Source organism: Vigna angularis, chromosome 6 (genome assembly GCF_016808095.1).
Source record: "Vigna angularis cultivar LongXiaoDou No.4 chromosome 6, ASM1680809v1, whole genome shotgun sequence".
Taxonomy (NCBI): domain Eukaryota; kingdom Viridiplantae; phylum Streptophyta; class Magnoliopsida; order Fabales; family Fabaceae; genus Vigna; species Vigna angularis.
This window is the reverse complement of record NC_068975.1, coordinates 21,556,349-21,571,276: the sequence shown is the minus strand read 5'-3', so window position 1 is coordinate 21,571,276 and position 14,928 is coordinate 21,556,349. Positions and strand designations below refer to the sequence as shown.

The following is a 14,928-nucleotide window of genomic DNA, read 5'->3' as shown; positions in this document are numbered from 1 at the left end:
CGGGGAACGATCTTCGAAAAATTGGCGGCGGTGCGACAAAGGGAATCGGTGGAGGAATATGTGCGGGAATTTGAAATCTTGGTGGCTCAGGCGACTGGCGTGACAGAGGAACAGCTGCTTGGGTATTTCTTTGCGCGACTCCAAGAAGAATTGAGGGATCTCGTTCGGCCTTACGATCCTCGCGACCTGTTAACCGTGATGGAAAGGGCTCGACACGTGGAGCAATCGAGATTGGTGGCGAGTGTGACCGGAGGCGGTGCGGTGAGTAAAGGAGGACCAACGTGGGGGAAGTATGTAACATCCCATAATCTCACACTTGATAATTCATAATTGATATATTGTAGCATTACATTTAAGGTAACATCCCATAATCTCACACTTGATAATTCATAGTTGATATATATATATATATATATATATATATATATATATATATATGTGTGTGTGTGTGTGTGTGTGTGTGTGTGTGTGTGTGTGTGTGTGGGTGTGGGTGTGTGTGTGTGTGTGTGTTTTAAACTCAGATTTCAACTACAAACTCATAAATATAACTCGAATTCTTCTAATTTATTCTTCTATCTCTTTCTTCATTGGCACTGAATCAGACGACATTCCTTCATCTGCTCCCGTATAACGAATTATACGATCATCGCACATACACAAACACAAACAAGTAGGGTGACCTAACATGCAACAAATCATTTATAAAACATGCATAATTACTTTGATACACTCAACAAACCTCATATAATAATTATGTCAGACACCCTCATACCATCATACAACAATCGCACCATAGATACTCATCCCATCATACCACAATCCCTAATAGACACTCATCCCACAATACCCAATAGACACTCATCCCACAATACCCAATAGACACTCGTCCCATAATACTCAATAGACACTCATTCTACAATACCCAATAGACACTCATTTGGATGATAGGTTGATGAGCGGTCACGGGAGGTTATGCACTTGTGATGACTTCTACTTCTTCTTACAAATACACTTCCAAAATACGTCATACCATCCACAAGGTTAGTCCTCAACACTATGTCCAAAATCGGCACCCCTCTCACCACATAATTCATCATTCTCTACTTGAGACTGGACGATTATTAGAGTATCAGGATAACCTCCAATAACAGGACCCTCAACATCAACATATACACTAATACCATATCATTACAGAATCTCTCCACGAGACTCATACCATGCTCATATTCCTCAACTCATATTATACCATTACAAAATCTCCCCATAATACTCATATCATGTTCAGATGCATAAATTCAAATCCAATATAATAAAATACAATCATCACAGAAATCATACAAAATGAATATATCACAAAATAAATTAACAATACTAAAATATCACTATAAATGGTCACCGGAGAAGAATCAAATGTTTGACGAATCAAACTCACTATAAACGCTAGTACATATGACTAGTCACAACTTACTGGATTTGACCAGGGCTGCTCTATGACCAGGGATGTACCAACTCTGGTTTTTAAGATTCCTCTATCCTACCATCACAATTATAACCTTAATATAAACGTTCTGGGGAACTAAGGAGTTGAATCTAGCATAGCCGGTTAGACATCTTCTTATCCTTCCAAAAAGATGAATCCATCACATATTTTATATCAATTGAGTATATTGCATAATAGTTTAACAGTACTTAATCTGTTCAATATCCTCAACACTATGTCCAAAACCGGCACATAGACCAGGACCTCCTGCCCCTCTCACAACATAATTCATCCTTCTCTACTTGAGATTGGATGATTATTAGAGTATCAAGATAACCTCCAACAACAGGACCCTCAACATCAACATATACACTAATATCATATCATTACAGAATCTCTCCACGAGACTCATGTCATGTTCATATTCTTGAATACATAAGAGTGGATAAGATGAATTGAAAACCCTCAACAACATCATCATTCCATATATTTCAATCACGTTTTACTTCTTTTGATCCAATTGATCAATACATGCATTCATATTTACTTTTTGTTATTTGCATTTAAACCTACAAGAATTTGTTTTACAAGTCTTATTTAATCAAGAAATCATACAACTGTTTAGGCCGTGAGTCCTTTGGGAAACGATACTTGGTCTTATCATTTATTATCACTTGATACGATTCGGTTACACTTGCCAAGGGTTAACATGCATACATGTATTTTTTTTGTACTCTAAACCCATTGAATGTAGAATTTTCTTCACATCGTAATTATGATTAGGTAATGTGTTATTTTCCAAAAGCATCTCCTTCAACAACTCCAACAATTTTGTGAAACTTTTATTGGTCCAACAATTATGTGAAACTTTTTTCAATCCATCAATTTATTACTTTTGAACTAAATTATTTCAAAGTTACCGAAAATTTTGTAAAGTTAGCGCATCTTAAGTACAACTCGTCCTCTAAACCGGATTTCAAATAATCATATAAATGAGTTTTTCCAAAATTTTCTTCACTAACATTATGTATCATATCCTCTAAATGATCACTCATTCATGTGTGCTTGTGACGTTGTAGGATTGTGTAATACTTCTCCATGTCAAGTTCAAATTATAAAAGGTTTAATAGCCTATTTTGTCCTCAATTTCGCTCATCTATGTCAAATTAGTCCATCCTTTAAAATATGTGTCAATTACGTCCTCACTTGATAAAATTTGAAGTTCCTTCCGTTAAATATATACAAATTGTGTTAAATTTTTTCTCTCTCTTCTACTTTTTATCTACTTTTCTGTGGAATGCATGTTTTTGCAGTTTTTTTGTCAGATTTATCTTTGTCTTCTACTTTAAGAAAAGATTTCTATTTAGTTATTATTTTTATACTGCATTTTTTTTAATTGTGAAAAATTGATTAAAAATAAATCTAAATAATAGTGTGATGCTTTTCACTTAATACAAATTTAACTGGCAACAACCGAACTAAAAAGTGAAAAACGGTTATTCAGGAATAAATACATCTTGTAAGTAATGTATATAGTGTATATGTTTTTGTCCTGATAATCTTTATGGCTATTTCCAAGGTATCCTTGGGCTTATTCTTGGTCTTCTTTCTAAGCATTTTCTTTAACTCTGCATTTGTTGCATCTTCATCGGACTCCTCCGATACCATTTGCAACCTCACACCATATCCATCATTATGCGAATCTAACTCACCTTATGGCCATGGTGACATACACGAATATGGTCGTTTTTTCGTAGACAAATCCTTGTCATCCTCAAAGAAGATTCTTTCGTTACTCTCTCAATACCTTAAATTGCCATCCAAGTTCTCAAACTCCACAATCCTTGCCATGCAAGATTGTCATCTTCTAGTTGATCTAAACAAGCGTTTTTTCTCCAAGAGCCTAAAAACCATCAATTCCACTGATGCCCTCGGTGGCTCAGAAGCTGAAAAGTTCCACACTTTTCTTAGTTCTACACTGACCAACCAAGAAACTTGCTTAAACAAACTTCAAGAAACCACGTCAAACCCCGACAAAGACCTACAAACGCATCTTTCCAATGGAACCAGGCTTTATAGCATATCTCTTGCAATCTTCAAGAGGGGATGGAAAGCCAAGAACAACACAGAGAAAACTTGAAAGAAATGATCACATCATGTGGGAACAGAAGTTGTACGAGCTAATCAGAAGAAAAGGAAGAAAACTTCTTCAGTTGGGTGCAGACAACGTTGTAGTTAACCAAAGTGTGGTGGTAAACCCAGACGGTTCTGGAAACTATACGATAATGAAGGATGCAGTGGTTGCTGCTCCAAATAACTCACAGGGTAGTAACGGGTTTTTCGTGATTCATGTGGTCGGTGGAGTGTATGAAGAGTACGTTTCTATTCCCAGACAGAAGCAGTACCTGATGATGATAGGAGATGGAATTAACCAGACCATAATCATAGTGTGGTTGATGGTTGGACTACTTTCAATTCTGCTACATTCGGCGGAAGTAAAGTAGGGAGAAGAGGAGTAGAAAAGTAGGGAGAATGGTCGTGGGGTGGAAGCGAGTCTTGCATACAGAGAAGTGAAGGTTTTTATGTATGGGAGTGTGATTTTAGATGAGTGGGTATTTAGGTGATGGAAAAGAGAAAGAGGAGAGGAGTTTAGTGGTTTTTGGAGTTTAAGAAGGAAGGAGGAGGGAGGAGGAGATTGTATCGGAAAAGTAAGAAAAAAGTGGGGAGAGAAAATTGTAGAATGGGATAATTAGAGTTTTGTTCTTGATCTTTAAAAGAAAGAAGGTGCCTTGGGCTGGAAAAATTGGATTGGAGTAAGCAGAGAGAAGAATGGAAAGTAAAGAAGAGTATGCATGGGAGGTAAGGGACTACGTGAGTGATATGGGAGGAGAGAGTATTTGAGTGATATGGGAGGAGAGAGTATTAGAGTCATATGGGAGAAGAGAGTATTTAAAGTAGAAGAAAAGTATAAGGGAGAGAAAAATAGTTAACGCCGTTTGTACAGATTTAAGGGATTTCATTGATGCAAATTTTATTAAGTGAGGACGTAATTAACGCACTTTTTAAAAGATAGACTAATTTGACATTTTCGAGCGAAACTGGGGACAAAATAGGATATTAAACCATTATAAAACTATTGACTATGTAAAAGAAGAGAAGATGATCGTACATTGTGCCCAACTCCTAATGTATTTGATTTAGACAACGAACACAAGGACAATAATATGTTTTGTTCACAAATATTTCGGGTTATTGAGTATATTGCCAAAATTGAGAAACTCCCTGTTAATACTCTTTAATAATGTGACATTAATTCATCTAGGTTCAATTTATATTATGTTTGTAACAAACTCTATCATTCTCAAAATTTTAGTTCTTACAAGGTGAAACCCTACCCATTTGAGAAACAAATATTTTTCATTATTGATGACTCTATCTAGACGTAGAAATATCATAATAACCATCAGGACATACCATTATTATCACTGATCAATAAAGACTCATGTTGATGACTCAAAAGATGCATGCAAGCATAACAATGCTGACATGCAAACATATACAAGAAAAAACCAAGAAAAATAATTGAAACTCAACTTACTTCAATGGAGAAACTGATGAGTCCGAAAGTTCGTCACAAGGATTAATCAGTTATTCAATTAGACTAACAGAGGATATAAATTCTTAAAGAGAAGCCAAAGAACTCTATAAAAATCATTTTTAGAGATATATGTTTTAGAATAATAAAACTCGTTCATAATAAAATAATTTATATTAAAATTATTTAATATTAAAATAATTAAATTTCACTATTTTTAAACCATTATATCTTCTATAACCTAAATTTGTAGGTCTTGACTTTTATTATTGATTCATTAATTGTTAATATACCCGTATCTAAACAAATATTACACATACTTTTAGAATTTTAGCTTAAGATTAAACGTTACATGTAATATTTTTATAATTTTTCTAGTAACAATTAATTTATTTTATGTTTTTAATAGATTTATTGAATTTATGTCTCTTTTTTAATAAAAAAAATGTTAGGCTTATATTTTGTCCTCAATTTTGCTGATTTTTATCAAAAAGGTTATTCATTTGAAAAAAGTGTTAACTTGGTCCTCACTTAGTAAATATTGCATCAACATCATCCCTTCCGTTAAATAGAAACAAACGGAATTAATAGATTGATGATCATAATGGTAATATGTTACTTTTAAGTGGTATGCGTGGTGACCTGCTAAGTAATTAGAGATTGAGGTGGATAGTACAGACTCTGGGCCTGCAACACAATTAAAATTCTAATTATTATTATTTTTTCTAGCATTGCAATTTAAGTATCCAACTCTGAATTCAACTTTGGGCTTCCATGCCCAATTAGGTTCAACTGTCCAACCAGGATCACTAGTGACATGCTGGACCACCGTGACTCCTCATCACCGCCAAGGAATGGACACTTCCAGTCTAACCCGGACCCTCTTCCACGACCAAGAGAAACCCAAACTCACAACAACCATTAAGTCTATCCGCGCAAAAGCCCTCTGCATCAAACGAATCAAGAATTACAGGAATAACCACGACCTCAATCGAACCCTAAACCGTAGAGAAGAACAAAATCTCCACCCATTTGCAAGAACAGGGAAGAACCAAAGATTCCCAAATCAACACTCTTGCCCCCAAATCACGCAACCTGCATAGAAGATTCAAGAAACCCAATTTGCAGACCCAAATACCCAAGGAAAACCCTAATCGTAAGAACCAGATTCCAAAATCCCCAAATTCCAGATTTCATAAACCCTAGTCAAGAACAGAGCATAGAGAAAGAACAAAAGTCCTCTGCAAAGTCAAATCAGAGAAGGAGAAAATGAAAATCCAAAAAGGAACCCCAAGATCCCCCAAACGAAACCCCAAGCCAACACCATGCACTGCCACAAAAACGCCCACTAACTAAGACCCTTGTTGCTGTAGAGATGCCGGCGAACGAACCCACACGTCGTGGAGATGAGTCGTGTCTGAGCCACCGGACCTAGCCTCCCTCCCTGTGAAACGAACCAGAATGGGAAGAAGAAGAAGAAGAAGGCTACTTTGCAAGATCGAAACAGCAACGAAGATGAGGGACAAGAAAGGTGTCTCCCTTCTCTACCAAAAACAGCAACGAAGATGAGGGACAAGAAAGGTGTCTCCCTTCTCTACCAAAAATGAACTCAAATCGAAACGGAGAAGACAAAGGCTTGCTCCTTACCATGCTCATTGCACGAAGAAGAACCAACCCAAACTGGGTTTGATCGAGAGAACATAAAAACGAGCCAAGGGTTTTCAAAATCCAAAAGCTGAGAAAAGAAAATCTAAATTCCTAAAAGCATGAGTCATCCATTTGAAAGTTAATTTAGATTCAATCCTATGTATCATATGAAGATTTAGGAATTAATTCAGAATTTCTAATTAAAAGTCATTAAATGGAAAACATTAATCCAAATTAATTATAATTAAAGGAAATACTAAACACGTCACCACACATACCACTTAAAAATGACACGTTGTCATTATCTTCTACTAGATCATCAATCCATTAACGTCGTTTGTTTCTATTTAACAAAAGAGACGACGTTGACGCTATATTTACTAAGTGACCAAATTGACACTCTTTTCAAACGAAGGACTTTTTTGAGAAAAATCGGCAAAATTGGGAACAAAATAGGCTATTAAGCCAAAATGTTATTATCCTAACATCCCAATTTTTATAGTGTTCAACTACTGTATGATATATTACATATTTAATATTATAAAAAAATTAACTCGAAAAAAAACATATAACCTGCTATTACAATTATTCAGAAATAACATATAATTGTAATATATATATATATATATATATATATATATATATATATATATATATATATATATATATATATATATACTATTTTATACTGTAAGAAGATATACTACACTAACCAAAAGCGTAATATAGACTTTATAAACCAAAAAGAGAATGACAAACGTCCTACTCTAAGTTTCAGTTTTATCACCAACTAGCTCCTACTTACTAGAGACACCCCGTAAGCTCATACCATTAAGGTAATAATTACAAAAGAGAAAACAAAAACACACAAAGGGACAAAAACAAAAGGATAAACTAAAGTACCAAAAGAACATTCATACATTTTAAAACAATGATATCACATTAATAAAATAATTCAAACAATACAAAAATAATCATATTAACTTTAAACATCAACCATCAAGATAGATGTATTGATGTTGGACTCATGGGGAACAACTTGTCAATCATGTGTGGTGGAACAACTTGTCAACATCAAACTACCATTCCATCAAACTACCACATACCAAGGTTAATCTGTCAAACATCTATGGTCAATACATGGCCATCAGACCAAGGACCTCCCGCTACTCTTCACGACATAATCACCAATCTCTACTTGAGATTGAGAATTATTAGGAGTGTCAGAATCATCCTCCAATCCCGGAGTCCCTACTCCAGTACATCACACAACATAACAATCATAAGGATTTCCCCAGGAATCCTTTTCACATCATACTTAATCCACACTTTTCATTTCATTTAAATATCATCATACATATAACACATACTAAATCCATATACACATCCATGCTTATCATCCATAAAAAATTCATTAATTCCATACAAGTAAGTAATTAATCTATATAAACCAACTCAACCAAACAAGAAATCAAAAGAAGAGAAAACTTAAATACATAACATCTCAAACAAATATACATTAAAGAGTGTAAAAAACATCTTGAGTTGTATTGATTCAATTCTCATCACTAATCCCCATTTTTTGGTGTATCTAGATCATTTACTATAAACTTATGTGTCAAAACAAAATTTGGAAGATCATAGAAGCAAGAAGAATTGTGATACAAAAAGCTTAGCAAAGGCTCCTAGCGTTAAGCAACGCATCCTTGTCGTTGAGCATCATTCTTCTCGCAAAGGTGGTGCTTGAGCGCCACCTCTATGCAACTGACCATCATACCTATCGTAAAGATGACACTCAACACCACTAGGCTACCGCTTAACCCTATACCAAAAAACAAAAAACTTCAAATTTGATTTGGTTGAACCTGAGACCCATCCAAGTGACCAATTGGTAACACTAGTATTGATTTAAAAGCATGTTTATGACTAAAATTGAGTATCAATTTGCTTATTTAGTCAGGATTAAGGTACACTAGCCAAACCAACAACTTAAAAGCTCACATATTAGATTCTACATGTTACAAACCATATTTTACATGATACAAACCATAATTTGGTGAACTAAATGACTAAACAAGTTTTAAATTGCCCAACAACAACCCACACCTCAGGTTTCTCTCCAAAACAACTCTTATAGAAATTCACCTATAAAAACTTCCAAATTAGACAAAAAACCAGTCCAACACTCTTCAATTTTTCTACATCAAATTCAAGCTAAGTTTTCTAATTATACCCTTAAACATAACAACTAAAGTTATAAAAAATAGATAATATTCAACAAACATTCAGAATAATACATTTCTAATTTTAGATCATGCATATTTACATCAATTTCAAGCAATTACACCACTATACAACAAAATCTCAAGAAGCTCAATCTCTTTAATCAAACTCTAGCATACCAACTCATATTTATCAACATACTAAAACCATAGAAAAGAGACATGTAGCTTTCTTTACGTGATAGGAGTTTAAACAGCTCGAAAGGACCTAAAACTACTTCCTCATCTTAGAGAGCTTTATCTGCACCTACCAACTACGAAATTATGATCAAGGAACATAGTTATAATCACTGATCAACAAAGAGTATACCAGAAAACTGAAAAGACATGTGTGAGAGAAAAATTCTCACTTGTATGGAAAATACATATGACTCTCTAACTTATCCTTTTAAGAAAATTGATCGGATAAATTAAAAGACATTGTCGTAATAATTACTTTGACACTCTCTAATATTCAAACAGATAACTCAACTCGTAGAAGAGCTATTAAAAAAAAAATTATAAAAGAAACTACTTTAAGAAAATTGTGTAATTTTAATCAAACTCATCTTAAGACTTTTATTTATACTTTCAACCTTTAATATTAAAATATTTAAATTTTATTACTTAGGTCACATTATCAATTTTAAAACAATTATAATAATTATTCAATTATTACCAACTAGTGATTGTGACAATTAAATGTATACGTGATTTTCTTATCCAAAGTAAATATACATAAAATATATAAAATTCTAATAATAAAAAACATACATGTGAAAAGAATTGATTTTTGTAATTACCGACAACCGTTTTCAGTATACACAGCTTTGTTATCAATTATACTATCAATCAATATAATTAATTTATTTTTTAATTCAATAATTATTTTCTAATCTGATTAATTTTTTTTTATAAAAACACACATGCTTATTTTATAATTAATTTTTTGTATAAACAAACACACATGCTTATTTTAATAATGTAATAATAATACAATGAGGTAAGCACATTGCATTTAAGAACAAAATTGATTCAAGCTATGTTGACGTTTATACATTAAAAATAATATTCTATTGTTGTCGAATTTTTTTCTTTTTTATTTTAAAACTATTAGAAATTTCAGTATATCAATCATTTTGGTTCAATTTTGTGAAAAAGTAAAATAAAAATTGAAAAGTTTTCCATTCCCCGCCATTCCCCCAAACGTCCTGGCGGGAATCCAATTATTCTCCCAAATCCCGCCAACTGCTTCCAGAAGCTTCTCTATATAAAAACCCTTCCCCTCCTTTTCTTTCATTTCCACTCTAAACCCCCAAACTTTCTCAATATCAAACCCTAATCCTTTCTTCAGAAGATAAAAATGTTGGAACTCCGTCTGGTGCAAGGTTCTCTTCTGAAGAAGGTCCTTGAATCAATCAAGGAGCTCGTCACCGATGCTAACTTCGATTGCTCGTCTACCGGTTTCTCCCTTCAGGCCATGGATTCCAGCCATGTGGCCCTTGTTGCACTTCTCCTCCGATCCGAGGGTTTCGAGCACTATCGCTGTGACCGCAACATGTCCATGGGTATGAACCTCAACAATATGGCTAAGATGTTAAAATGTGCCGGCAACGATGACATCATCACCATTAAAGCAGATGATGGGGGTGACACCGTCACTTTCATGTTCGAAAGTCCCAGTATGTTTCTATTTCTCCGACGTTTTTGAATTTATTGGCTGAACTTGTTGAGTTAGGGTTATTTTTTAATCATCTATATGTTTTGGTTTTGCTTTTGTGCATTTGGTGTGCGAGAAGCAGATTTAGCTTGATTTGTTATGTTGATGAACTTGTTGGGTAGCCTAGTGAGATCCATGTTCTTAAATTGAAACTGAGCATGTATTATTTATCATGTTTGATTGTAATTACTTTTTGAAGAAATATTTCTATTTTAAAAGAGGATTTTGAAGTTCAATTTTAATCTTTATCTTTTACACAAAGAGTGTGGTTTTTGGCTAATGAACTGGTTATATAGGTTTGATATGAAGTAAATTTGGTTTAATTGTTGGGTTTTACAGAGAGTGTGATTTTGGCGAAAGGTCTGACTATATAGGTTTACTGTGTGGTGGTTTGTTTAACGGTTCGGTATGTTTCGTGCTTATTTTCTTTGACAGTATGATGCTTAACTATATATTCTCACATATAGTGATAAAAAGGATGTTACAGAGTGCTATGTGCGACTTGATGTGATAAAATGGACAGAGCTGAAATGAATCTTTAAAGACGTGCTTGTATGAGTGTGATCTCATACTAATATCACTTTCTTTGGATGTGATTTGAATTTGGTCTTGTTGTTTTACAGCGCAAGATAAAATTTCTGATTTTGAAATGAAGCTCATGGATATTGATAGTGAGCATCTTGGGATACCGGAGGCAGAGTATCATGCCATTGTGAAAATGCCATCTTCTGAGTTTGCAAGGATCTGCAGGGATCTCAGCAGCATCGGGGATACTGGTAATTCGCGTTGTTTGGATTTGTTAATTTGTTGTTATATTTGGAAAGCTATGCTGATAACGTAGTGTCACGTTGGTTGAAGTTGTCATCTCGGTCACCAAGGAGGGTGTGAAGTTTTCCACCAAAGGAGATATTGGATCTGCAAACATAGTTTGCAGGCAAAATACTTCTGTGGATAAGGTGAGATGACTATTTTTGTTTTATTCTTTGTTCTGCTATTATATGCATACACAGTAAAACATGAATTTAGTGGGCATTTTTAATTTCTTGATTGATCTTGCAGCCTGAAGAAGCTACTGTTATTGACATGAATGAGCCAGTGTCATTGACATTTGCATTGCGTTATATGAACTCTTTTACAAAGGCAACACCTTTGTCCAACACAGTTTCCATTAGTTTGTCAAATGAGCTGCCAGTTGTTGTTGAATACAAGATTGCTGAAATGGGTTATGTCCGGTTCTATTTGGCTCCCAAGATAGAAGAGGATGAAGAAGAGAAACCTCAAGTTTAACCACTATTTGATGTTGGGTTAGGTGATTAGGATTTTTCATCCGTCGAACTTTGTAGTTTTCTTTAATACATTTCTCTAGAAGACACTTAAACTTTGAGCAGTGAATTTAGGATTTAAGTATTTTACCCCTATTGTTGCCATCAGGCCGCTTTATTTTGCCTAGATTTTGTTGTTCAGAACAATGTGAAAGTATAACAATTAGCTATGCAAATTTTCCCGCTGATGTATTTTTAGTGTCTGGGTACTGTTTTCAAAATGTTCACAAAGTACTGGTTTATCTAAGCAGAACATGAACATATGGTATGTTAATAAGATGAAAAACAACAGTTGAAATAGAGGCTGCCTAAATATCTAGTATTAATTTGAGGCCTGTAGTGAGAATTCGCCAAATTTAATTAACTTCGATTAAAATTTATAGGTTAAAGTATTAAGAGTTAAAAGAAAGAGAAATTATTGCAGGGTTTTAGAATATTACTACTTTAATAAAATTCAAATGTGGTACTTAGGCATTAATTAAGAACATCGGATATGTGTGGTGTTTTGATGTAAAAAATTTACAAACTATTAAAAATGGTCTAAATACTGAAGTTCTGTGAGTAAGAAATTGGTCATGTTGACAAAATATGCCAACGTAGAGTTGAACAAAAGTAACAATACATGAATCTTCTCTAGCTATTGCAATTGTGATTGCAATTACCTCTTTGCTCGAAGAAGGAAAGCAACAGCCACCGGAGCCATGTACATAAGAAGGTTCATAGGATTGATATTTTCCCTGAGAAACCAAAGAAATAATGTCAGCACTGACCTGGCCAAAAAATCTCAAAGATACTATGTTGTGAAATAAATATGGATGGCACTCATTTAATTAGCAGCAGTGTTCAAATACAATGGCTCCAAACTTTGAGCTCATTATGCTTCAGAAGACAGCAAGACCCCTTCAAGCACTGTTTTTAGTGCTCTGGCTGCTGTTGCACTGACGCACATTATGAATCCGAATAGATGAAAACTTGGTTCTCCTTTCATCCATGCAAGTGAAAAAGAAATAGGAAAAATCAACACCTATAGCTTGTTACTCCAACCAGAACCCCAATTTCATTTATATTTATGACAGAAACAACCTACCAAGTTAAACATTAAAACAAATAATCTTCGATATTGATTAATATCACATACAATCAATGATCTTCAATTACCTAATAACTTCTTTTTCTCCAAACTAAGACAATTTCGCCCATTCTCAAAATGAACAGGCTAAAACTAATTCATAAAACAACACGTTTAAAACGATTTTTCAAAGAAACAAAAGAAAGTCTTACATACTCTATATAGACTCAACGCTTAAATCCTCTCAAACATCACCAAATTAACACCGCACACATATACTATCACATTTTCGGCTTCACAAGCACAAGCGGTTAGTTCCAAGTTACAAAGGTAATAGTGGAGTTAGTAAAACTGGAGTGTTAATAGTTTCCTTCAAATGTCCCCCTAAAGCCCATGAGCCCAAAGAACTGCAAGGAAACTAAAAACAAGGAAATTTGTTTTGCAGTCAATACGTTTCTTCTGCACCCCCATAATATTAAAATCCACACTTTGTCATTCAGTTTAAATCGCATCTTTGAAAATCAAATTCATCTTTCAGATTGTATAATTAAAAAAATTATATTGTATTTCAAATTACATAATTTTAAAATTTTTCATAAAAAAATTAAATTTTAAATTGTGTAATTCTAAATAGAATTATATATATTTTTTGGACCTGAAGTGATTTTTAAATTGCACATTTAAAAACAATTTTTTCATAACAAAGTGAATTATACAATCTATAAATAACTTTTACGTAAAAGTTTTTCTAAACTACATAACCTAGAAATGTTTTTATTTTTAATTTTTATTTTTATTTTTATATATAGAAAGACCACTTTTGAAATTACACAATCTAAGAGTGTAACAGAACGCATTGTTAAAGTGGAATACAAATGTTTCTTTCATAAATCCACGACATAACACACGAATAAAGGGATGACAAATAGGAAGGGAATAACCGCCGTGAGAGGTGGAAAACAAAATATCCTTAAAGAAGTATATTCCCTTTCATGTGTATTTTTCATTTACTGTCTCAACTTTGTTAGTGTTCTCTTAATTGCTTCTTATCTTATTCATTGACATATTCATACATACAGTCTTTTAGCTCAAGCCAACATTGCTGGCTTTTGAATATCAGAAATTTCAGAATTTAAATTTTTTTGGCCTTATTTTCTTTTGATTCTAATATGGCTGACATCAACCACCAAGACTACCATTATGAACCTTTTGTAATGAAGTTAATGTATGAATTCGTAAAACAAAAATCCAGCGGCAAAGACACATATCATGGCATAAAAATAAAGACAATTCTAAATAAAATATAAAAAACAACTTTCCATATTTGAAATTTGAAAAAAATAGATATTATGTTACACGGTGTATTTAGAAGTTGCAAGACTTATTCAAAGGTGAGATTAAAACAGAAAAGAGAAAAGCAAAAGAATAAGAAATAGAGAGCAAAAGGTAAAAATTTGAGTATAAACATTCGGTTAACACCTATATAAAAGTGAAATTTAAACATGTCTTAATATTAAAAAAAATATTTTATAAGAAGATATTTATATATAGTAAATTAATTTTACCTCGAATTCATATAAAACTTTCAATTATTATAGTTATATTATTAATATTTCCCTAATCAAAGTTAAAATTTTGTGACTTTTTTTAATATACTAATGATAATTAATTATTATTTAATTAAATAATGCATTTTTCTATTCGTGTAGAGAAATTAATTCGGAATAACGATTCTTTAACATGATTTTCAATATTCCAAAACTCTCCTTAAGAAAACAATTATTGAATAATCAATTTTTCACTGATTTTTTTTAATTTGTGCTGTAACATTAAT

The 14,928-nt window shown here is 33.2% G+C and overlaps 1 protein-coding gene and 1 long non-coding RNA gene across 2 annotated transcripts; one reads left to right on the top strand and one right to left on the bottom strand.

Annotated features, from left to right (window-relative positions):
• Positions 1 to 5,709: 5,709 nt before the first annotated feature.
• LOC128197411 (uncharacterized) lies at positions 5,710 to 6,983 on the bottom strand. The gene is made up of 2 exons (XR_008249943.1): positions 6,723 to 6,983; positions 5,710 to 6,619 (listed from the first exon to the last, which is right to left on the bottom strand). It is a non-coding gene; the product is annotated as an uncharacterized LOC128197411 (long non-coding RNA).
• A 3,289-nt stretch (positions 6,984 to 10,272) lies between these two features.
• LOC108341971 (proliferating cell nuclear antigen) lies at positions 10,273 to 12,217 on the top strand. The gene is made up of 4 exons (XM_017579671.2): positions 10,273 to 10,665; positions 11,327 to 11,479; positions 11,562 to 11,659; positions 11,763 to 12,217. The coding sequence occupies exons 1-4, from the start codon at positions 10,347 to 10,349 to the stop codon at positions 11,988 to 11,990; spliced, it is 798 nt and encodes a 265-aa protein (XP_017435160.1). The 5' UTR covers positions 10,273 to 10,346; the 3' UTR covers positions 11,991 to 12,217.
• Positions 12,218 to 14,928: the final 2,711 nt, after the last annotated feature.